The sequence below is a fragment of the Gavia stellata genome, chromosome 17 (genome assembly GCF_030936135.1).
Source record: "Gavia stellata isolate bGavSte3 chromosome 17, bGavSte3.hap2, whole genome shotgun sequence".
In the NCBI taxonomy this organism is placed as follows: domain Eukaryota; kingdom Metazoa; phylum Chordata; class Aves; order Gaviiformes; family Gaviidae; genus Gavia; species Gavia stellata.
In genome coordinates, this window is record NC_082610.1 from 1,866,585 (window position 1) to 1,890,646 (window position 24,062).

The 24,062-nt window shown below is 62.2% G+C and overlaps 2 protein-coding genes and 1 pseudogene across 2 annotated transcripts; 2 read left to right on the plus strand and 1 right to left on the minus strand.

Annotated features, from left to right (window-relative positions):
• Positions 1 to 356: 356 nt before the first annotated feature.
• UNC93B1 (unc-93 homolog B1, TLR signaling regulator) lies at positions 357 to 3,131 on the minus strand. Its single transcript, XM_059826078.1, has 11 exons — positions 3,030 to 3,131; positions 2,809 to 2,950; positions 2,561 to 2,714; positions 2,326 to 2,487; positions 2,125 to 2,254; positions 1,946 to 2,039; positions 1,720 to 1,844; positions 1,464 to 1,646; positions 1,113 to 1,386; positions 751 to 869; positions 357 to 626 (listed from the first exon to the last, which is right to left on the minus strand). The coding sequence occupies exons 1-11, from the start codon at positions 3,111 to 3,113 to the stop codon at positions 357 to 359; spliced, it is 1,737 nt and encodes a 578-aa protein (XP_059682061.1). The 5' UTR covers positions 3,114 to 3,131.
• Positions 3,132 to 5,994: 2,863 nt separating this feature from the next.
• Positions 5,995 to 14,148, plus strand: LOC104258744 (aldehyde dehydrogenase family 3 member B1-like; annotated as a pseudogene).
• Positions 14,149 to 15,188: 1,040 nt separating this feature from the next.
• Positions 15,189 to 23,868, plus strand: LOC104263332 (aldehyde dehydrogenase family 3 member B1-like). Its single transcript, XM_059826079.1, has 10 exons — positions 15,189 to 15,334; positions 15,511 to 15,673; positions 18,342 to 18,452; positions 18,576 to 18,696; positions 18,837 to 18,922; positions 19,173 to 19,254; positions 19,714 to 20,100; positions 20,335 to 20,501; positions 20,679 to 20,778; positions 23,675 to 23,868. The coding sequence occupies exons 1-10, from the start codon at positions 15,189 to 15,191 to the stop codon at positions 23,866 to 23,868; spliced, it is 1,557 nt and encodes a 518-aa protein (XP_059682062.1).
• The last annotated feature ends 194 nt before the right edge of the window (positions 23,869 to 24,062 follow it).

The window sequence follows — 24,062 nt, forward strand, 5'->3', positions numbered from 1 at the left end:
GCAGAGCTTTTATTAAGCCATAGGAGAGCAGAGGAGGGCCGGGACGGTTTGGATGTGGTACCTCCGGGGGTGACAGGGGGCTGTAGGCCTGGGGGGGGCTGCAGGGGTGGTTGGAGGGGGCTGCAGGCCTACCTGGGGGGGCTGCGGGCCTGGCCTGCGGCATCTGCCGTCCTGCCTGGGGGGCTGCAGGCTTGTCTGGGGGGGCTCCGGGCCTGCCTAAGGGGGCTGCAAGCCTGGCCTGTGGAAGTTTGGGCCCACTCGGGGGGTTTGGACAGGTCCAGGGAGGGCTGTGGATCCCCCCTCAGGTTCAGAGAGCGGAGAGACCACCGTTGGTGGTGGGGCAGGAGGGGTTGTCTCTAACCCAGCTGGTCCTCATCATCTTTCTGCAGCTCGTCCCCAGCGGCGGCCTCCGCCGGGTGCTCATCATTGTCGTCGTTGCCGCCGTCGCCCTCCGAGCCGGTCTCGTCCGAGTTGTCCTCCTCCAAGTAGCGGTAGCCGTGCATCCTGTGGCGCGGGCGGGGGATGCGGGGCAGGCGGTACGCCACGTGCTGCGCCAGCTTGTGCTCCATCCAGAGGTAGGCCCACACCGCCACCACCAGCGTCAGCAGCATGATGGAGAGCTTGGCCTGAGGGAGGGCAAAGCGGGGGATTAGCGTGGCGCTACACCCCCCCTGAGCCCGGCAGGCCCCGGAGGTGATGGAACCAGCTGAGGGGCACTGCGGGGACGGCTGCCCACCCGCCTACGCTTACCTTCATGGGCAGCCCGGACCACAGGTAGACGGTGAAGATCGCCAGGGCCTGCCACCAGTGGTAGATGGTGAAGATGAAGTCTTGGCGCTCCTTGTCCTCGTACAGCATGCCCAGGAGAACTGCATCGGAGGAGACCAGCTGTCAGCATCCCCCTCCCGTGTCGGTGTCCCCTCTCGGGGCACTGTTAGCAGGACCCAGCCGCCGTGGATCTGTCCTGCTCCTTGTCAGTGGGTCCAAAGAGTCGGGGACCACCAGGTTGTGGTGCCAGGGGACGCGAGGAGAGGATGCATCGGGGAGCTGGGGACAACCTGGCTGTGCCGGGTGACAAGAGAGGCTGTGTTGGGGACCTTCCCAGTACTCACTGCTAATGCTGGTCTTGTTGAGGGCGCTCCCCATACCCCAGAGCACGGCTATGGCGTAGAGCTGAGGCGCCTGGACCAGGTGCCGGGGCTCGGGTGCCCAGCAGAAGAGAGTCACCAGGAGGGCGGCGTGGATGAGGGCTCCGGCCAGCAGTGGGATCTGCCGCCGCAGGCGCAGCATGCAAAGGGCCAGGCTGGAGCAGGCCGAGGCGGAGAAGCCGTAGGCCATGAGGAGGTACGCCAGCTTCTCCAGCCCCAGGGCACACACGCCGTAGTTCTGCAGCGAGGACAGGCTCAGCATCACCCAGCCCCTGTCCCCGCTCTGTCACCCCCCGCCCCATCCCCAGGCCCTACCAGGGAGAAGCCGGTGCAGACGAAAAGCACCTCGAAGCCGCTGTAGATGAACAAGGGGAAGAGGTGGCGCAGGCGGTAGTCCCGCATGTGCTTGAAGGGCAGCTGGAAGATGTTCCCCCAGCCGATGCTGCGCAGGTCGATCTCCTCCGTGGGCCGATACGCCGAGCCGCAGAGCACCAGGACCTGCCGCGCAGCCGTGGGTGAGGCTCTGCCGGCGTCCTGTCCCGTCCCGTCCCCTGCCCACCCCGGCACTCACCACCAGCATGGCGAGGAAGGCGGCCGCCATCAGGGCGCTCTCCACGATGATGAGGTTGACGCTGCGGGGCAGGCTCTGCAGCACCGTCTTGTTGAAGCCGGGCAGCGTGCCGTGGCTCAGGGTCCCTGCCGGGGGGGCACAAACCATGGCTCAGCCCCAACTGAGGAGCTCCCTGTGCCACCGCGCCATCCCACGCCACCGTGCCTTCCCACGCCCGTGCGCTCACCGCAGTGCTTGACCCCGAAGAGTGTGTGGTTGAGCTGGTAGAGGTAGTTGTTGAGGAAGAAGAGCATGGGCATCTGAGCACAGACGAAGCTCAGCTGCAAGACACAGAGTGAGGGACACTCAGCACCGGGCTGCCTGGCACAGCCCCCTGCCAGTGCTGCGCTCCCCGCCGGCGCTCACGTGGAAGCAGGCGTAGAAGACGGTCTGGAAGATGACGATGTAGGCGTTGCAGGCACCCCGCGGTGCTCGCTGCTGCTCCTGCACGTGCTCCTCCTTGTAGTTGGCGCACTCGTAGTACTTCTGGGCCATCCTGCGTGGCACGGCGGGTCAGCCGGTGCCCCCCGGCCTCCCCTGTCCATCGCCCCCCCCCCCACTGCCTACCGCGTGATGTAGTTGCCCATGGAAGCCCAGAGGGGCACGATGGCCACCCCGATGGCCACGGCGGAGGGCACCAGCGTGTAGTAGCGCTCCCAGTAGTTGCTGGAGACGAAGAGGGCGTAGATCCCCACCGCCAGGAACATGGCCCACTTGGTGCCGAAAAACCTGCCGGGGCGAGGAGGGGGAAGCATGGGTGCCCACGCCGACATGCCGGCGGGAAGCGTGGGCGGCACCGTACCTGATGAGGACGGGTGTGTAGAGCAGCGCTGCGATGGGGGTGACGTTGATGCCCATCAGCACCTTGCGGTCGATGTCCTCCAGCTGTATGTTGCTGTACTTCACCTCCCGGTAAGTCTCGTCGTAGTGCAGGATCAGCTGCATCTGCAGGAGGCCTGGGGGGGGTCCAGCGGCCGTCACCCCCTGTCCCGCGTCCCCCAAACCCCCCACACCGCAGCAGGGGGTCCCCGGGGAGGCGCAGGGCCGTACCCAGGTAGACACCGTAGGTAACCGTGCCGGCCAGGCTGGCGGCCAGCACGTTCTTGACCACGCCGAGGCGCTGGCGGCGGAAATACTTCTGCTCCTCTTCCTCCTCGTTGTAGTCGGGGTGAGCACCCACAAAGTCGTCCAGCTGCAGGGGATCCTGGCCATCAGCCCTGGAGACGGCCACCGCGGGCCTGGCCCCTGCGGGTCCCCCGCCCCGGCCTCACCTGCGTCTCCGTCCCGTCGGCGCCCAGCGCGTCACCCGCCACTGGCTTGGCCGCATCCTGGTAGTAGCTGGGGTCTTTCTCCATCGCTGCCTTGGCGGCGGGGGCCTGGACGGTGTCGGGGTGGGGGGGACACTGTTGGCACCCCCATGCCCTGCACCCACATGTCTTATACCCCCAGAGCTGCACCCCTGTGCCCAGCACCCCCAGCCCCTGCACCCATGTGCCTTGCAGCCCTCTGTCCTGCACCCCCGGCCCCTGCACCCATGTCTTGAACCCCCCAGCCCTTGCACCCTACACCCAGCACCGCGCACCCTTGTGCCCCGCACCCCTACACTGTGCACCCATGTGCTTTGCACCCCTGCACCCCGCACCCCCAGACCCTGCACCCATGTGCTTTGCACCCTTGTGCCCTGCACCCCAGCCCCGTGCTCCCCGGTACCCGGTGCCGCTCGGGGCGGGGCGGGCGCCGCTTCCTCTTTCGGAGGGGGCGGGCGGGACGGGGGCATTTAAAGGGGCCGCTCCCGCACCCCCCCCCCGGGCCCGGCACCCCCGGTGTCCCGCACCCCCGGTGTCCCGCACCCCCGGGTCCCACCTGCGCTGCCGCCGCCTCCGGCCCGCACCCCCTGCGCCCCCCACCCGCGTCCTGACCCCCTCCCCAAACAGCACCCATCACACCCCAACCTGCACAGCACCCTGACCCCCCCTGCACAGCACCCATCCCAACCTGTGCAGCACCCTGACCCCCCACACAGCACCCTGACCCCCCTGCACAGCACCCGTTGCAACCCCGTTGCACAGCACCTACCCCAATCCGCACAGCCCCCATCCCGCCCCCTCCACAGCACCCCGCTCCCCAGCACCCCTGTCCCCCAGCACCCCCAGCAGTCGCACCAGGCCCTGGTGTGGGTGCTGCCTGCTCGGCGTGGCCTGTGGCGCTGGGTGCCAGCCCTGCCCTGGGCCCTGCCACTCTCGCTTCCCCTTCCCGGCCCCGGGTGATGTGGCAGGGTGGCCGGGGCGGGGGGACACCCTGCTTTGGGGGTGTGGGGCTGGTTTGGGGGGTGACGGGGCATACACCTGTCCTCGTGTCACCCAAAACCGGGGGCCGGGAGGGTGCCCGGGTGCACGTGATGCCGGGGTGCCCCCGGCCGTGCTGTGCCAGTGCCCCAGGGCAGGGTGGGGAGACCTCTGGGCAGGGCGAGAGGGTGAAATCTCCGTCACGGGGAGCCGGGGCAGGATCCGGCCCAGCCGGTAGCGGGAGATTCTTGAGACGCGGTGGAGGAGCAGCCAGCGCCGTGTGGGGAGGGTGCTGAGGCCGTGGCTCCCGTGGGATGGGGGTACGTGGCGGGGGACAGCCCCGGGAAGGGCCATGGCAGTGGTGCAGGATGCGGCCCTGGGGGTCAGGGAGCAACACCCCCCGCCAAGGCCCCCCTCGCCCCGGGCAAGAGGAGCCACCCCGGGGTGCTGGGGGCAAAGCGCCCTTCCCGGAGGTGTGGGTCTGTGACCCCAAACGTGGGCGATGGTGGGCAGTGAGGCAGGCTGTGGGTGCAACCCCCCCAGCGTGTCCCCCCGAGGCCGATTTGGGTCCCCAGCACTGTGCAACCCCCAGGTCTGAAACCACCTCCGCTCCGGCACCGGTGATTCCGATAGAGAGCCGCTCCTCCGGTTTTCCCCTTCCCCAGGGGCCGTGCAGAGCATCCTCTCCCCGGGCATGGCCCAAACTGCGATGGGGGACCCCGGTACCCCCCACGAGCCCATTCTGGGTACTGATCCGCTGCTGTGCGTTGTGGTTCTCTCCGGTGGACGTGTGGCACCCTCCGTGGAGGCAGGGGCTGCTCGGGGATGGCTGTGCCCCCCTCGAAGCCGGGGCTGGCTCCTGGGGCTGCCCCGGGCATCACGGCCAAGCTCACAGTGCCAATTTGGGGTGCTGCCGGGGGGGAAACTGTTCCCCCTTCCCCGGGGGGCTGCTGTGAGTCTCTGGGGAGCACGGCCATGGGGGCTGAGCCCGGGGCGTGGTGGCGGAGCGTGTGGGGCAGGGCTGCTGCCCTTCCTGTTTACGAAGCGGGGTAATTAGCGCCGGGCGGGGGACCGACGTGCGGGGAGCTGGCGTTGACAGAGGGGAGGCAAGGGCTGCGGTGCCGGGCGGGAGGAACTGGTGCCGGCGGGCAGGGTCGGGCGCGGGGTGAGCTGAGGGGTCAGCCAGCCGGCGCTGGGGTGGGATTGGGCAGCCCTATGGAGAGGGCACTCGTGGGGTCCATTGGGGGTGTCTGTGGGGTCCCCATGGGTCAGGGTGGTCCCAGAGAGTAGGATGATGGGTGTCTATGGGGTCCCCGTGGGTCAGGGTGGCCCTAGGGAGCAGGGGCGAGGTGTGTCTGTGGAGTCCCCATGGGTCAGGGTGGTCCCAGAGAGGAAGGTAAGGGGTCCCTGTGAGGTCCCTGTGGGTCAGGGTGGCCCAGGGGAGCCGGGTGAGGGGTGTCTATGGGTCCCCATGGGTCAGGGTGGCCCAGGGGAGCAGGGTGAGGGGTGTCTGTGAGGTCCCTGTGGGTCAGGGTGGCCCAGGGGAGCCAGGTGAGGGGTGTCTATGGGTCCCCATGGGTCAGGGTGGCCCAGGGGAGCCGGGTGAGGGGTGTCTGTGGGTCCCCATGGGTCAGGGTAGCCCTGAGGAGCCAGGTGAGGGGTGGCTGTGGGGTCCCCATGGGTCAGGGTGGCCCAGGGGAGCCGGGTGAGGGGTGTCTGTGGATCCCCATGGGTCAGGGTAGCCCTGAGGAGCAGGGTGAGGGGTGTCTGTGGGGTCCCAGTGGGTCAGGGTTCACAGTGGTGGTTTCGTGGCTGTGGGAATTCCTCAGTGCCACCGTCCCATGGGGGAGGTCCCATCCCATCCCATCCAGTCCCATCCCATCCCATCCCAGGCCTTGTCCCGACTGCCAGCCCCACGGAGGCGGGGTGCTATCTCCCCACTGCCAGCCCCATGGAGGCGGGGCACAGTCCTGCCCGCCCCTGGCCATGGGGCCCATCCACCGGCCCCACAGCATTTAGGAGGGGCACCCTGAGCCTCAGCAGTGCCAGCCCGGCATCGTGCTCCTCTCGCCACCACTCAGCCCCCCAGGTAGGCACCTCGGGGCCCCAGGGACTGGACCCCCCTCCGCGGCACTTGGCTGGCCCCACGGCTGGGCTTCTTTGGCCCCACGCAGGTGGAGGCTGTGGGGCACGGGGCACCCTGCTGGGTGGGCTCCCTCGAGGAAGGGTGGGTGCGTTGGCCATGGAGAAGGGCAGGGGGGGCAGATGTGGGGCTGCGGCTCTGCCCCCCAGCTCTGGGGATGTCTTCGTGTGCTGGTGGAGCGATGCTGAGCCCAAAGGTGGGCTGGGCTGAGGCACTACGGGTGCTGGCTCACACGGCCCCACACCGGGGTCCCTGGGGATCCCCAGGGGTCAGCCCGGGATGCTGCCCCCCACCAGCGTCCTTGGGGATCCCAGTGGGGCAGCCTGGGATGCTGACCTGCACTGGGGGATCTGGGGATCCCCATGGGGCAGCCTGGGGTGCTGCTCCATACCAGGGTCCCTTGGGGTCCCTGCAGGTGACCCTGCCTCGGCAGGACAGCCCGGGCAGGTCCGTGGCCGGAGGCTGGCGGCCATCCCGGCACGCGAGGAGGGCCCGGGAATCCCAGGCATGCCCCGCCGGCTGCACCGGGGCCTCCAGCAGCCATGCCGGGCTGAGTCACCCCGCGGCCGGGACGGCCTCGAGCTCCACGCCACCCTTCAAAGGTGCCGCAGGCAGCCCCAGCCGGCTCGGGGCACGGGTGTCTGTCTCGCTGCGGGGTGACTCCTCTTGGGACCAAGCCGGCATCTCTGGCGCTTCCAGCTCCGACGTAACCCACCCCGTGTCTCTCCCCAGGGCCACCACACTCTCGGTGGAGACCAGCAGCTCCTTCCCACAGCTCGGCATGCACCAGCCCCTCGAGCCCCCCGGGCAGCAGCCCCCGGGCCACGGCAAGTGCAGCCCTGTGGGCAGCGATGCCGGGAAAGCCGCCGGGTGCGGCGCAGGCAGTGGAGGCATCGGGAAGGGGCCAGTGATCTGCAGTGCCGTATGGTGAGAGTGAGGGGCCGGGGGCATGCGGCTGGGGGCAGAAGGGAGACGGGGTGGTTGGGGTGAGGTGGGCAGGGGGTGCTGTGGTGGTGCTGGGGTCCCTGAGTTGGTGCTGATGAGGGATGCTGGAGGACAAGTTTGGGGTCTGTGGGCCACCAGACACCAGTGTGGCCCAAGGGAGGAGACAAGGGACTGCCGGGAACGGTGCTGTGTAGGGCGCACAAGGAGCCCTTGCTCCCGGCAGCAAGGGGAAGACCCAGGTGTCCAGGCTCCCTGCCCCCTCCCCAGAGACTCTGCGGCTCCAGTCTGATGCTGGGCTGGGGTGAAGCGGAGCTGGGGCGCCGTGGAGCTCCTCTCCGTCATCACCCAGAGCGCGAGGGGCTAGGAAGGGGCTGGGACGGGGCTGGGATCCCTCTGACATCCCCATCCCCACAGCGCAAACCCCTACGCGGGGCTGGTGAGCCACCTGCGGGCAGCCTGGCTCTCGGGGAAGACACGGCCCATGGAATATCGCGTGGCCCAGCTGGAGGCCCTGGGACGCTTCCTGGATGAGAAGAAGCAGGACATCCTGGAGGCCACCGCCTTGGACATGCGCAAGGTGAGAGGGGGCCGGGTGCTGGCCACCAGGGTCACATCTTCGGGGCTCCGTATACCCCCTTGTCTGGGTCTTGCATCCTCCTGGGTGCAGGTGTGGGGCTGTGGGCATGGGGGTCCCCTTAGCGGGGTCCTGCATCCCCCTTGACGTGCTCCAGGGCCGATGCGGTGCACCTGTAGGTGCGGGGTCCCTGCAGAGCTCTCCGTAGCCAGGGTTAGCCAGAGCACACAGAGGGACCACGCCACCGGGCAGGCTCGACGCTGCTAACCCTGTCCCCGGTGCACTTAAACCGGGCAAAGCCCCCGTTGGCTGATGTGAAGTGGGAACCTCGGCGTTACCGAGCTTCACCCACCACATCCGCCCCACGCATCGAGTCTCCGATGGCCTCATGCAACCTCCGCAAAGGGTGATGTCCTGGGGTGCTCCTTGCCAGCCTGGTCGCACCTGGGATTACCGGCACTGTGCAACGTGCTGGCCTTGCGCATTCCTCCCAGGGCTGCTCAGGGCCGGGGTGGCTCGCCGGCCTCACAGGGACTGGTTTCGCTGGCCCGCTGAGCCGTGCGGTGGCACAGGTGGGGACCTGGATGTGGCTCTGGGTATTGCGGCACGCCGGGAGCTCCTGGACGGTCTGTCGAGGAAGCGGGAGCATCCCCGCCGTGGCTGTGTCTAGCAGTCTCAGCTCATCTCTTCTCTGGTTGCTTCAGGACCCTATTTTCTCCCTTTTTCCCTTCCTGACGTGTGCTGCAGCCCAACAGAGCACCGCACGCTTTGGCCGTGTGGCATTTGGAAACATTTTCAGAGGGATGGCTTGCCCTGGCGCAGCGTAACTGGTCTTATCTGGTAGTGGTAGCACTTGGACCCAAAGGACTTGTGTCTGTGGGTGTATCAGTGCAACGGCTGTGCCCTCAGACACGGGTTTCAACAACCTGACATCTCCCCAGGCTCGTAATTGCCTTGTTTGTTTGAGGTGAGGGCCTTCTCCTTCAGCCAGGGGTTGATAGGCATCAGCGCTCGAAGTGCGTCCTTCATCTCTCCTAATTGTATGTAATTAGAGCCGGTTGTCTAGTAATATGCTTGTTATGCAGTCGGGCCTTCATAGTTAGATGGACAATTCATCTGGCCTTACGTATCTGAGGTGGGTACCTCACCTCCAGGGATGCCGGTTTCTCTCCACTGATGATCGAAGGAACGTGGATGACCTCAGACTTAATGTCCCATGTCACCAGCAATTTCCTCATCTTCCTAGTGATGCAACTGTCAGCCGGGGCCGAGAGTGGCCCCGTTGCTTCACCGGACATCCGATGTGCTTGCTGAGCCCTCACGTCTAGGAGCAGCACGGCCTCCTGGCAGCGGCGTGTGTCCGGGCGCCTGAGCGATGTTGGGGACCTGAAGGTCTCTTGAGTGGGGCTTGGTGGTGGAGCGTGAGAGGTTGCTGCCTGGGAGTCAGCAACCAGACTTTCCATCCCCAAAGTGGCGTTTTGCTGCAGCGATGGAGGAAGGCTCCCACCCAGGGATGCTTTTGGGTTGGAGGAGTCCAAAGCACGTTGTGGTGGAGGGTGTCAGACAGCTGCGCCCACCACGCTTTGCAAACACGGCTTCACAGCGCAGGAGCTTTGCTCCTCCTGCTCTCCAGGGCGACGGAGGGGCTTTACTGAGCCTGCTGAGTTATTGTCTCATGTCTTCACACTTCTCCTGCAAGAACGGTCCTGAGCTGTGCTTACGGCAGCGGTGAGGACCCACCGCATGCAGGAAATGCCTCGGCGGCCCCTGCGATCCCGGCTCTGACATCCTGCCACCGCTCCCGAGTCACCGTCCGTTTAGTCATTGCCTGTTGGGACAGTCTATCTTGGAGAAACCTGCTGGGTTTGTTTGATTCCCCGACTGGGGCGTCTCACCCAACCTGCCTTTCCCAGGCACGTGCTGGCTCAGTGCAGGAGCCCCGGGAGCTACGGGGGGTTTCTGCCCAGGATGGGGGTCTGGTGGCATTCAGCCGAGCTCCATCACGAGGCGTTTAATTAAGCAGTTGCTCTTCCCATTTCTCTTTGTTCAAAGCAAGGTCTTAAGTTCAGCTTTTGTGCACGGGCTGTGGGAGGGAGCTCAGGGCTTTGCTTCCAGCTCATGTGCCCAAGTGGTCGGGACACAAACGCACCAGTGCAAGAGCACTGTCCCATCCCAGGTCAGCAGCGCGGAGCTGCCTCTGACACCGGTACCAGCTTTTCTGTAGCTCCTGGCGTGCCGGTGACATTGCTCTGTCCCCGCTTGGCTCAGGGCTCTGTTGCCAGTTCACAGATGCTGAGCTCAGGAGGCTGTTAAATATTGTGAAGATGTTAAATATTGTTTTTTTCCTCTGGCCAAATACTGATTTTCATAAAATTTCAGGCACTGTGATATTCCCTGGTGGTTGCAGGGGGTCATAGCCACTTGTGCTTAATACCTTCTACTTTATAGCTTCTCCTGTTCTTCATGGGCAGAAGAGAGGGGAGATGTCTCTTGCGGTTGGGGAGGAGATGGGGTCGGTGTTGGGGTGATGCTTATGTGATGTCTGTCCCCAGCCATCCTTTGAGGCTTACTTCACCGAGATCCTCCTCTGCAAGAACGAACTCAACAACACCCTGAACAACCTGTCCCACTGGATGAAGGACGAGCATGTGGACAAGAATCTGGTACGGCAGAAGCTCTGGGCTGACCTGGGAAGGGAAGAGAGGGGGACGAATTGTGGGTGGCGAGGGGCAGAGCGGGTTGGGGAGGGCAGCACTACGCGCTGGGCTGAGGCAGGGCAGGAGACGGTGGGAACGGCACTGAGATTGTGGCCTTTCTTGCAGGTGACACAGCTGGACTCTGCTTTCATCCGCAAGGACCCGTACGGGGTGGTGCTCATCATCGCGCCCTGGAACTACCCCATTCACCTCTTCCTGGTGCCCCTCATCGGGGCCATCGCTGCCGGTGAGCCAAACCCGTCCCCTGGCCTGGAGGATCCAGGCAATGCCGAGCAGCGGCAGGGGGGTCTGGCTGTCACCTTGTCACCATGTCACTGCTCTGATGACCTGTCGATCTCCCCCCAGGTAACTGTGTCGTTGTCAAACCCTCGGAGACAACCAAGAACACTGAGAGACTTGTTGCCGAAATGCTGACCTGCTACCTGGACAATGTAAGAAGCTCTCCCTGTCCTTGTCCCTGTCCCTGCCCCAGGGCCATGGTGTTCCCAACCCTGCCTTGCACACAGCGGCACCACACCGACCCTGGGTTCAAGTGCTGCCGTACCTCCTTCCTCCATGCTCAGCCGGTGTCCACACGCCCAGCAGCCCGGGGTGCTCCTGATGGGGACAGGGACACAGTGGCCCGGGCAGATGCTGACAGAGGCGAACCCTTCCCCTTACGTTGCAGGACTGCTTTGCCGTGGTGACCGCCGGCGTGCAGGAGACCACCAGACTGCTGGAGAACAAGTTCGACTACATCTTCTTCACCGGTACGTCCCGCGGGCCAGAGCAGAGCCCTGCCTGGTTTTTGTGCAGTGAGGAAGAGGGATTCCCACCAGACCCCCTGCTGCGGCTTACCCTGCCCATCCACGGGAGACGGTGGGCAGCCTGCCTGCAAACAGGCGCCCTTCCCTGCCCGCTGAGAAGGCAGGGCTCATCGTGTCGGGGATCTGGTGTCAGGATCTGTTGGAGAATCTGGGGTGTGTGTGTGTCTGAGGGTCTGGTGGGTCTTGGTGCATTTCCCCTGGTCCTGGCTCCCCAGAGTGCCGTGTCCCAGAGCCGTGCCGTAGCTGGTGGGATCCCTGCCGTGATGCATCTCTTCCCTGCCCACAGGCAGCCCCTCAGTGGGGAGGATTGTGATGACGGCTGCTGCCAAGCATCTGACGCCCGTGACGCTGGAGCTGGGGGGCAAGAACCCCTGCTATGTGTCCGACACCTGTGACGTGCAGAACGTGGCCCGGCGGGTGGCCTGGGGCCGCTTCTTCAACGCGGGGCAGACCTGCATCGCGCCCGACTACGTGCTGTGCAGCGTGGAGATGCAGGAGAAGCTGATGCCTGCCCTGCGCGAGGCCATCACTGAGTTTTTTGGCTCCAACCCCCAGGAATCCCCTGACTTTGGCCGCATCGTGGGGGACAAGCAGTTCCGCCGCATCCGGGCGCTGCTGTGCAGCGGGCGCGTGGCCATCGGAGGACAGACGGACGAGAAGGAGCGCTACATCGGTGAGGGCCGGGGGCCTGGGACTTGTGGGACCACCCGTGCCTGTGCACTGAGTGACGTGTTGCCGTAACCCTTCTCCGCAGCTCCCACGGTGCTGGCGGACGTGCTGCCCTCTGATCCTGCCATGCAGGAGGAGATCTTCGGGCCCATCCTGCCCATCGTTGTTGTGGCCAACATGGACGAAGCCATTGACTTTATCAACGCGCGGCCACGGCCCTTGGCCATCTACGCCTTCTCCTGTGACAGCAAGGTGCGTGTGGTCCACGGACCAGAAAGTGGGGTGAGGGAAATGGGGCAGTAGGACCAGTGCCCACCTCACCGATACCCCACGGCATGCTCTTGGAATGGTCTTTTGAGCCCAGCTGCTCTGGGCACACCGGGATGATGGATGAGTTGGGTGATGTTTGACAAGCGCTGCCCGTGGAGCCAGGGTGCGAGACCCACATCCCTCTTCTCTGCTTCCCTCCCAGGTGGTGAACCAGGTCCTGGAGCGGACAAGCAGCGGCGGCTTCTGCGGCAACGACACCCTGATGCACGTGACCTTGACCTCGCTGCCCTTCGGTGGGATCGGTAGGTCCAAATCTCCCAACCTGTCTGTCCCTGGCTCAACGTGAGCCGGGTGTGATCCTACCCATGGTGCCTGAGCCATGCTGGCTGTGGTGGGGAAGGGTCTCAGGGGCACCCAGGCCTGGGCCCCAGCTCCTGAGGGCTCGATGATCTGTAGGGAAATCCTTCCGCACCTGGTAGGACCTCACCAGAAGCCCTTTGCCTCACTGCGCGAGGGCTGAGCTCTCAGGCTTTGCAGCCCCGTTTCTGCTGAACATGTGTGGAGCACTGTGAGGTTTCTGCTCTCTGTTCTTGCTGTCCCAAGCAGAGCGTTCCCCGTGTACGTGCAAATGCTTCATAGAAAAGGTAGGGAAATCTGTACCACTTGATTATTTCCCTGGTATTTCTGAGCAGCACGGGTACCGTGAGTGAATTTTGTGCCAAGGCGAGTTCCTGCCTTGCTCAGGCTTACCTGGGAGCTCCTCCAGTGCTGCTCCCTCTGGTCTATCTATCACTCCGCTCCTCGTTTGGGAGCACATCCGACACGTTGTGCTTCTTGGGTAGGTGAGGTTCCTCCTGCAGACAGCGTGGTGCTGGGTAGGAGCCCTTAACATCACTCAAGAGCAGGCTTGTACCTTCATTCTGCCTTTTAGGACTAAATAGTGGGAGCAAAACACTTGTTTCCCCAGAATACTTTCCCAATCTCCCGGTCTCATCCCCAGAATATTCTCTGGGGAAAATATCTCAGTTTTATCCTGCCCATGCTCAGCATCTCTGTTGGGGCTGGCAGCTGATTCAGACATAATAGGACACCACGACAGCAAAGCGCAATTAATTCCTCACCTGACTGTGGCTCAGGGAACAATTTTTGGTGGTTCCCATACCGTACCTTATCTTTATGGAAATGATTCAGACAAACTGCCTCAAATTACCAGGTGAAGCCATTTTATAGCAGCCCGGTCAGGTGAAGGGTCTGAAGTCATCGGGGTGAGATGGCATTCACCGAAGCTTCCACAGTAGCTCGGACGTGAAGTCACTGGGCTATTAACCGCCATGTGCAACCTCAGGCTTAAACCAGCCGCAGGAATCGGGAGAACCAGTGCTGCCAATGTAGCTCCAATTTTTAAGAGCTCCAGGAAGAAGCTGGCCTTTGTGGGGGCCACGCTGGTAGCTCCTAACCATGGGTAGATATGGCAAAGCACCGTAGAGGCTGTCGAGGGAAATAATGGAGCCTCGTAGACCCAGCAGAGCTCACGTAGACAAAAGTAGGCCAGTAAAAATGATGCACTTGGACCTCCAAACAGTGGTGAGCTGCAGAAGGATTTGCTGGACTGAGTAGCTGTAGAGCTGGAAAAGGCACAGGGAAGGGTGAGATCTCCTCCACCATGTCTGTGTTGCTCAGCAGCGGGAGCATTTACATGAGAAAAGCCTGTAAAGTTTTCCTTGTGTTGACTGTGCTCGCAGGAGCAGAGTCCTGCAGCAAGTTTGGACCTGTGCTGTGTGTTGCAGGAAACAGCGGCTTGGGGAAATACCACGGCAGGTTCACCTTCGACACCTTCACCCAGCACCGCGGCTGCCTGCACCGCAACATGGGCCTGGAGGCCCTCAACACCCTGCGCTACCCGCCCTACAGCCAGCAGAAGCTGGGGCTGTTGACGACCACCTTCGAGATCAAGCGCAAGGGCATGTGCACCCTGCTCTGAGGGCTGCCCCGCGCTGCTCGTGGACTGGGTGGGGGGATGACTTCTGGGTCCCCCCGGGGAGCAAAACCACCCTCCCCGGGAGGCCGGTGTCCTCCTCCCTCCTCGGCACCGGTCCCCTGTTCCCTTAAAACATCCTTTGCCCAATGCACGTCGGATGGTGGGGACGGACATCTCCTCCTGCACGCTCGCTCCTCCCCAGCTGCCTCTGCTCCGGACCGTTTGCCAGGACACATTTGAAACAGCAAAAAGTTCTTCTTCTCACCCCATACTTCTCTTCCCAGCAGAGAAACGGTCCCTGCGAGGCTGAGGACCAGCAGTTAGCCCCATCTCCCGTGAGACGGACCTTTCCTTCTGGATAAACCTCACTCTCTCTCCTCAGTGCTGGCTGTTGCTTTTTCCTCCGTGTAGCCCTGCCTGTAGTAAAGACTTTGCATTGAGCTCTCCCGCCTGGCCTTGCCTCGTGCCTCCGTTGCCCGGCTTGGGGGCTGCCGGGCAGGAATCCGGCAGCCGAGCCCTGGGAGGGTGGGTGCCCAGACCCCCGATGTCCCCATCCATCACACTGACACCCTCAGCCACACCCTCGCGCCCCGTTGGGGTTGTATCCACCTCCATCACCCCGTGCCCGCTGGCTGCGTGGTGGCGAGGTGCCCCGGGCTGGATTTGGGGCGCGTTTTGCATCCCAAGTGGTTTGGGCTGGAGCGGGGCCAGCGGTGACGCGGTGGGGCAGGCAGCCAAGGGGCAGAGCAGGAAGCTGGCAGCCTCCCTCCTCCGGGGGAGTGGACTGCAGCTGGGACTGGGATAGCTGCCTGCCTGCACCCTGCCTGCACCCTGCCAGCCCCACGGGCAGCCCCAGAGCTCCGCAGGGCCCTGGCTGCGGTGCCGGGGTGCTGGCTGCGTTCCCTGAAGCCACCTCCTCCGGGTAAGGCACCCCGTTAGCTGGGGCGGGGAACCTGCGGTTGCAGCCCAAACAGTGCGAGGTTACCGGCAGCCTGTCCAGCCCGCGGACAGCCCCGGCGTAACTCGCCTCGTCCCTTGAGACGATGGAGACTGGCAGCGTCTCCCCGCAGCCCGGCACGGAGCAGCCCCTCCAGCCCCCCGGGCAGCAGCCCCCGGGCAGTGGGGCCGGGAAAGCCCCTGAGGATGATGGCGGTGGTGGGAAGGGGAGCGTGGACGGCGATGCCACGAGGTGAGAGCGTGTGGCTGGGACAGAGGGGAGGCAGGAGGGGTCTGGATGCTCTGCCCTCTCCCCAGGGCTTCGGTTTGATGCTGGGCGGGGGCAATGTGGAGCTCCTCTCCCTTGTCACCGGGAGCACGAGGGGCTGGGATGGGGCTGGGATCCCTCTGACATCCCCGTCCCCGCAGCGGGAACCCCTACGCGGGGCTGGTGAGCCGCCTGCGGGCAGCCTGGCTCTCGGGGAAGACGCGGCCCATGGAATACCGCGTGGCCCAGCTGGAAGCCCTGGGACGCTTCTTGGATGAGAAGAAGCAGGACATCCTGGAGGCCACCGCCTTGGACATGCGCAAGGTGAGAGGGGGCCAGGAACCGGGGGACGCAGTGGCTGGGGAGGTGGGGGGGCTGCCCACAGCCCTGCCGGCTCCTGCCGTCATGCGGAGGATTGATGCGATGCCCCAACAGAGCTTCAGCACCCGTTTGGTGCGTGGATGTGGGTGGAGGCAGCGAAGGGGAGACCCGTCTGGAGCACGTCCCAGCCCACCTCCTCCAGAGCTCATCCCTGCTCCCAGGGTGGGCAGAGGGGGGCTGTGGGGAGCGTCCAGACATGATTAGCCATTCCCAAACCCATCAGCCTCAGTTTACCCCTTTTCTGGGCAGGTCCAGCCCCAACTCCTGGCACTCCCTCTGCCTGCTCCCTGCCCTGGGCTTTCCACCGAACATCATTCCCTTCCCTCTCCCGGTGCTCACCCGGGCTGCAGCTCTCAGAGCCCGGACACTGCGGCTTTGCATCGTCCCCTCCTCTTTGCTCCCTACCTACGCCAGGGTCGCCAAGGGCAGAGGCAGCGCAGACCCGTCCCCTGCGTCTCCATAAGTCCTCCGAGAGCTCCAGCCCCCCCCCAGCCCTATAGTTCCCCCTTTGGTACAGCTCATTCGCCCACAGCCAGCGCCTCACGCACCACACAGCGCTCATCATGTTCTTCTCCATCCTAGTTCACAACTTCCCGTCGGACACCCTCCCCATCCTTCCCGCAGTCCGGATTGATGGGATCCGCGTAATTTTTCCTATTTTTAAGCACCCAGCCCTTGTGCTGAGGGGAGACCCGGAGTAATGCTTGATCCCGTTAGGGAAAGGTGTGCTGCATTTCACCCCACTTCCCATTTGCCTCTGCACCCTTCGTGCTTCTCCTTTCCTCATCTGGGCGGGGGCCTGAGACCCACCTGCGCTGGGAAGCCTCCAACGCGGGGTTCAGGAAGCGCTGCCCACGCACGGTACCGCCGGCGCTGACTCGGTCCCGGGTGGAGGGAAACGGGATGACCTTCCCTTCCCTGCCCGGTGGTGAGCGTCTCCGGTCAGGTCTGGCCGGTGCGGTGCTTGCGGCTCGCGTGGTGCCCAGCAGCTGGTGGCCAGGGCTGCGGCTGGCGGTCGGTGCTCGCGTGAAGGTCTTGCCCATCCGAACTTCAGCGTGAGAGAAGAGAAACGGTGGCGGCCAACAACTGCCCTCACCCAAGGGATAAATCCGAGACGGAAAAACTCTGCCGATGAGCCCATGGGTTATCCCCATGGGTTATCCCCAAGCCACCGGCGATAGCTACGGCTTAGTAAACCCCCACAGCTCCTACATGGACACAAGGATGGTGCATCAAGCGAGATCAAAGGTCTGCCCAGCCTAGGCTCGCTGAAGGATGCTCGGAAACAGGGTGAATACACAATACTTCCAAATATTTTTGGAAGCCAGCAGCACTGCCTCCTGCCCACAGTGAGAGCTGTGTGCGTGCTCCATACTGGCTCCATCCGCGGCACCACGGGCAGCACCGGCCACCCGGAGATGCGAGCTGCCCCCGGGGCCACAACTCCCGTGAAAGGAAAAAATGAGATACCCAAACAGCTACTGCTGCTCCCTCACCGAGAGAGCCATTTGTGCTGTCACACGAGGGAGTCAGAGCACCCTTCCGCCTGCGGTTCGGCCAGTCTCTTCTTGGGACACCTCCTGCAATGCCCTCCCTGGTCGCCGGGTCTCGGCTTCTTCTTTCTTCTACTCGGCGGTGAGGTACCAGGCTTGGTCTTTCCTGGCCTCATCTCGGAAAGCCCCACGCGGGGCTCTGCTCCCGCTTGGGCTGCATCCCCCGCCACAAGCCCAGCCGCTCCAGCCCAGCCGAGACACCCCGCTCGCCCAAACACCCACCGCAGCGGGCTGACAGCTATCGTGAGTGCCGGTTGTGCTTCCTCGTTGGCCTGAGGTTCCCTTTTCCTTGGAAGAGACATCTAACGCGTCGGTCTGCTCGTGCCATCTGCTTCTCATCCTGATGTCGTGCTGAGCCACACGCCTGCACTGCTCCCATACTCCTCCGCCCTTCGGGCTCCCTCTCCCTATGACATCCCTCCTCCTGCCCTCCTGAGGACAACCTCTGGAAGCCTTAGCTTCCCGCTCTCCCTCCTTCCTAGGCTCGGTGGTGGATCTCCTCCCCACTTTCTCAGCTCACTCCACCAAAAAAACCTGCACAAACAGGCTCCAAAATCTGAATATTCCCCTTTCTCCCATATTTCCTCCCAAATCTTGACACCTGGGTGGTGGATATCCCCCAGGACCAGCTGGTTTTATCCTTTGAACCTGCCACTTCCCCACCAGTCCACCTCACTGTCCACCATAGAGAAGAAACCCAACTGCAGGACAAACATTGTCCTCCCCAAATACTTGATTCTCCTGAACCTTGACGGAGCTCCCAGCAGGGAAAGCCCTGTCGCAGGCGGGTTACTGCCGACAGGACAGACCCAGTGATATTACGACGGGATTTCGGAGCTCACCAAACCCCAACGCCGCAGATGCGGTGGGCTCACCCCCTCCCCGTGGCGGGCTGTGCCACGCAGCTTGGGGGTGAGAGCAAAGTGCCCATCCACCATGGGAGATGAGGGGTTTGAGTCCCCAGATCCTGGATAAAAAAATAGGCAGGGTAGGGATAAGAGCTGCTGCTGTGCTGCAGCACGTGCAGAGCTGACACGTAGGGCGCTCTGTGTCCCCAGCCGCCCTTCGAAGCCGAATTCTCCGAGATCCTTCTCTGCAAGAACGAGCTCCATGAGACGCTGAACAACCTGTCCCACTGGATGAAGGATGAGCCTGTGGACAGGAATCTGGTAAGGAGGAAGATGAGGGAGGGGATGGGGGGAAGGACCCACCTGCCGGGCAGAGATGGGTGGGACGTGGGCATGGAAATGGTGATGCGACGAAGCAATCCTGATGCGGTGGGTGTCCTGCAGGTGACCCGACTGGACTCTGCTTTCATCCGCAAGGACCCGTACGGGGTGGTGCTCATCATCGCGCCCTGGAACTACCCCATCAACCTCCTCCTGGGGCCCCTCACTGGGGCCATCGCTGCCGGTGAGCCAAACCCGTCCCCTGGCTGGGAGACTCCACGCAGTGCCGGGCACTGGCGAGGGCACCTTGTCCCCAGGCTGGGGTGCCAGAAGGGCTGGCTGTCACCGTGTCGCTGCTCTGACGACCTGCCTATCTCCCCCCAGGTAACTGTGTCGTCCTCAAACCCTCGGAGATGACCAAGAACACCGAGAGACTCGTGGCTGAAGCGCTGCCCGGCTACCTAGACAAGGTAAGCAGCTCTCCTTGTCCTTATCTTGTGTCTGGGGTGTTCCCACCCCCTGCACACACCGAGCTGTGCCCCGCCTGCCTTGCACACAGCGGCACCACACCGACCCTGGGTTCAAGTGCTGCCGTACCTCCTTCCTCCACGCTCAGCCGGTGTCCACATGCCCAGCAGCCCGGGGTGCTCCTGATGGGGACAGGGACACAGTGGCCCGGGCAGATGCTGACAGAGGCGAACCCTTCCCCTTATGTTGCAGGACTGCTTTGCCGTGGTGACCGCCGGCGTGCAGGAGACCACCAGACTGCTGGAGAACAAGTTCGACTACATCTTCTTCACCGGTACGTCCCGCGGGCCAGAGCAGAGCCCTGCCTGGTTTTTGTGCAGTGAGGAAGAGGGATTCCCACCAGACCCCCTGCTGCGGCTTACCCTGCCCATCCACGGGAGACGGTGGGCAGCCTGCCTGCAAACAGGCGCCCTTCCCTGCCTGCTGAGAAGGCAGGGCTCATCGTGTCGGGGATCTGGTGTCAGGATCCAGTGGAGGATCTGCCACCAATGTGTCTGAGGATCTAATAGCTGTAACTGGGTTTTGTAACGCTGACCTGGGGGATGCCATGGTTGAGCTGGAGAGGGTGCTGGAGGTGAGGGCTCAGCCATGTGCTGCACACCAAGGTGGGTGCAGGACAGGAGTGCGACTTGACATGTCCTCCCTGGCCCTGGCTCCTCAGAAGGCTAAGGCCACAGTTTGGGCTGTAGCATGGTGGGATCCCTGCCGTGATGCATCTCTTCCCTGCCCACAGGCAGCCCCTCCGTGGGGAGGATCGTGATGACGGCTGCTGCCAAGCACCTGACGCCCGTGATGCTGGAGCTGGGGGGCAAGAACCCCTGCTACGTGTCCGACACCTGCGACGTGCAGAACGTGGCCCGGCGGGTGGCCTGGGGCCGCTTCTTCAACGCGGGGCAGACCTGCATCGCGCCCGACTACGTGCTGTGCAGTGCAGAAATGCAGGAGAAGCTGCTGCCTGCTCTGCGTAAGGCCATCACTGATTTTTACGGCCCCAACCCTCAGGAGTCCCCTGACTTTGGCCGCATCGTGGGGGACAAGCAGTTCCAGCGGGTGCAGGCGCTGCTGCGCAGCGGGCGCGTGGTCATCGGAGGACAGACGGACGAGGAGGAGCGCTACATCGGTGAGGGCTTGACTTCACATAAGTCTTCATCCTTGTATGGAGTGGACTTGGATTTTTGATATGGTGTCACAACCGGAGGGGAGGTTCTAGATGGAAGGGACATTTAGGGAAGGTTTGCACGGGAATTGGGGAGCTTGGCGAGGCGTCCTATCTCAGAGGATGTTGGGGAGAGGACCAAGGCGTCATCTCCAACCTCTGTGCATGGCTCATGCCTTCGAGTTTCTTTCTCTGCAGCTCCCACGGTGCTGGTGGACTTGCAGCCCTCTGATCCTATCATGCAGGAGGAGATCTTCGGCCCCATCTTGCCCATTGTCATTGTGGCCAACATGGATGAGGCCATTGACTTTATCAATAGCTGTGAGCGGCCGCTGGTTGTGTATGCCTTCTCCTCCGATGACAAGGTATAGCGTAGAGACTGTGCGAAGCCAGAGCTACGCTTGCCCCACGCTCCTTGGCAGGTGTATTCAGCCTCGTTCATGCTCCAAAAATTTTCTTTAGAGCAGACGGCCCTGGTTGCGGGGGAAGGATTGCAGCTGGAGGTGCAAGACCCACATCCCTCTTCTCTGCTTCCCTCCCAGGTGGTGAACCAGGTCCTGGAGCGGACAAGCAGCGGCGGCTTCTGCGGCAACGACACCCTGATGCACGTGACCTTGACCTCGCTGCCCTTCGGTGGGATCGGTAGGTCCAAATCTCCCAACCTGTCTGTCCCTGGCTCAACGTGAGCCGGGCGTGATCCTACCCATGGTGCCTGAGCCATGCTGGCTGTGGTGGGGAAGGCTCTCGGGGCACCCAGGCCTGGGCCCCAGCTCCTGAGGGCTCGATGATCTGTAGGGAAATCCTTCCGCACCTGGTAGGACCTCACCAGAAGCCCTTTGCCTCACTGCGCGAGGGCTGAGCTCTCGGGCTTTGCAGCCCCGTTTCTGCTGAACATGTGTGGAGCACTGTGAGGTTTCCGGAATAAGCTTCCCATGGAGGTGGTGGAGTCACCATCCCCGGAGGTGTTCAAGGAAGGTGTGGACGTGGCACTGTGGGACATGGTTTAGTGGGCATGGTGGGGTTGGGTTGGTGGTTGGATTTGATGATCTTACAGGTCTTTTCCAACCTTAATGATTCTGTGATTCTACTCTCCGTGTTTGCCATCCCAAGCAGAGTGTTCCCTGCGTATGTGGAAATGTCTTGTTTAAAAGGTAGGGAATATTGAATGGGGCCACCACAGGAACATCTCTAGACCTTCCTTTCCACATGCAGAGCCTCTCTAGGGTGATGGCAGCCAGCCTGTCCCACCCATCCCGCTGCTGTGCGACCCCTTTTCTCTGCAGGAGAAAACTTGGGAATTGTCACTTACCCACAGTTTTTAGGAACTCAGAATTTCAGTTTTTCATTGATGTCCATTTTGGACTCTGGGTTTGAAGACAGCACAATTTCCAATGAATTCCCAAATTTACACACGTTCCTTTATATAAAACTCCTAAAGACCTATAAGCCTGAAGACCTATAAAACCATAAAACTGTTGAGGAGTAAAGAGCAGGGGATCCAGATCACAGCCTAGCGGAGATACTCTGAGAGTTAAAAGCTTTACAAGCATTTGCCATCATCCCATCTCAGAACTGACAAATCACCCAAGGGTGGTATTTTTAAGGCAAATTTATTTATATGTGCAATTTCTAATGGTCCTCCCTGTTGCTTCACACAAAGCTTTTGGAAATTGGCAGACTCTGAAAAGGTCTAAATTTGATTCTCAACCTTTTGCTGAAGCTTCCCGCTGGGGAAAGGCAGCCGGGGAGGCTGTCGCTCCGCTTCCTGCAGTACCGCAGTCTTCTCCGTATCCACACCAGCCACCAGGCAGTGGTTTTAGGTTTACACTTGATGAATTCAAACAATCATACAAGGATTCCGTGTAACGTGAAGCAAGGAGTTGACTCCGCATACTTACCCAGGCTCTCCCTGAATCCAGGGAAACTTTCAGTCACTATGATACCCCCATAACGTGGCATTTCACAGCTCACGGACAGAAACAGCACTTTGGGGCTGTGTTTCTTCTGGCCTGTTCTGGATATCTATTCAGGCTGAAAAAAACCATGTCCAGAAGTGTTTCTCTCTTCCCTCCGAGAGGAAGAACTCCAGGTGGTGGGGACACCCACTTTTGATCAGATCTTCACCACCATAGAAAAACAGCTCCTATTCTCCACCCGCAACTCGGCCGCTCAGCTCTCCGAGAGCCACCCCGTGACCTTCCTTCGTGCTAGGGCTGCCGACGTGCGAGATACCGAACGTAACTCATCAGCTTGACCAGGATTTGAATTTTATCAGGAAGACTGACCGGCTCAAGCTGACACTCAGAATTTTATTGCATCAGTTATCAGCACACAGCTGGATTCCCTTATTTTCTGCCAGCCTGCCTGGCTTTCCCGTGCTTGCTCCCAGGCAGCCAGCCTTCACCTCCCAACAGCCATTTCACTTGCCGTTGGAGATGGGTCACTTCCTCACTAAAGCCAACTTGACAATCACCCCTCTCCACTCCTGGAGTCTCGCCGGCAGCGGGGCTGGAGCCAGCACGGAGGGGACATGTTTTGGAGGGTTTCCCTGTGGTAGGGAAGCTTGGCTGGTGGGAAGAACCTTGCTGGTGCTGCCCGCTCCAACACTACGTCGTCAGTGACGCCCTTCCCAATTGCTCTGGCACCAGGTGAGGTTTCATGATCAAAAAGGTGTGGTTTTTTTTTTTTTAATCAATAAAGTTTTCAGAATTACAGTAAAAAGAGAACAGAAACTTGAGAGGGGATGTAGGAAGCACCTGCAAAAGAAGAACTGAAGATATAGAAACACAACTGCTTTTCTTTACCGAGTGTTTTAGGTGCTTAAGCATCCATGGAGATGGGGACACACCTCCCAGCATCCTCAAGGGCATCCGTTAAACAAGACGTACCTCTTTCAGGCTGGTATAAATACCACTTACTTCCTGGAGAGTGAGGATGGGAGGGCAGCGACCAGCGCTCTCGCTGCCTGTTCTCTGCCGTGCCACTTCAGATCCTCTCCCCAAGCAGCAGGATGACATGAAAGGCTCCAGCCTTCGCCCAGTTTCCTCGGCTCAGAAATCCTCCAAGACGCGGTCCCTCCTGTTGGGAAGACGACGTTTTGCAAAACTCTTATTCTATCAACATTTTTCTAAGCCTGGCGTAATGTAGTGAACTTTGCACCGGGGCTAAACGTGCTACCTGAAACGGCGCGATCCAGGCTGAGAGGGTCACTGGGAGCCTGTCCTCTCCCCAGCCATGAGCATATTGGTGTGCTCTTCCTCCTCCAAACATCCCTTGAGCTCCATTTGGGTGTCCAAAGATCGCTTTCTGGGGAAGCCTGGCCATGGCCAGCCCTCCCCACCGGCCCCGGTGTTAGAAAGCAGCTGGATGAAAACGTTGTGCCATCCACAGATGGAAGCGGTCTCCATCGCCGGCACCTCCTCCGTGCTGCCCTTGAGAGGGGAGCTGGGAGCTTAATTTTGGGCTCGTTGGCCCAAACGGTGGGTGAAGCGATGGCCAGATCCCGCCACCAACCAGGGACCTGTGCTGTGTGTTGCAGGGAGCAGCGGCCTGGGGATGTACCACGGCAGGTTCACCTTCGACGCCTTCACCCACCACCGCGGCTGCCTGCACCGCGGCATGGGCCGGGAAGCCCTCAACGTCCTGCGCTACCCGCCCTACAGCCAGCAGAAGCTGGGGATCGTCCGGGCTGCCTCCGAGGTGAAGCGCAAGGGCGCCTGCACCCTGCTCTGAGCGTTCCCCGCAGCCGCCACGATGTCTCCCGCCGCTGGTGGCGGCGGTCCTGGTGGCCAGATGCAATGAAAGGCATTTCCCTGCAACCGGTGGCCTCCTGTGTGCTTCACTTCGGCTCCTGCCTGCTCACCCACTGCCCCCATGACAGGGAGAGGACTGGGGAGGGTGCGGCCGGTGGGAGGGTAGAGCCTGCC

Coding starts and splice junctions, on each gene's coding strand:
- UNC93B1 (XM_059826078.1), bottom strand. CDS start 3,113: ATGGAGAAAGACCCCAGCTACTACCAGGATGCGGCCAAGCCAGTGGCG. Junction 1,387..1,463: donor TCTGCACCGGCTTCTCCCTG/GTAGGGCCTGGG, acceptor TCCTCGCTGCAG/AACTACGGCGTGTGTGCCCT. Junction 627..750: donor GGTCCGGGCTGCCCATGAAG/GTAAGCGTAGGC, acceptor GCCCTCCCTCAG/GCCAAGCTCTCCATCATGCT.
- LOC104263332 (XM_059826079.1), top strand. CDS start 15,189: ATGGAGACTGGCAGCGTCTCCCCGCAGCCCGGCACGGAGCAGCCCCTC. Junction 15,335..15,510: donor GTGGACGGCGATGCCACGAG/GTGAGAGCGTGT, acceptor CCGTCCCCGCAG/CGGGAACCCCTACGCGGGGC. Junction 20,779..23,674: donor GCTGCCCTTCGGTGGGATCG/GTAGGTCCAAAT, acceptor TGTGTGTTGCAG/GGAGCAGCGGCCTGGGGATG.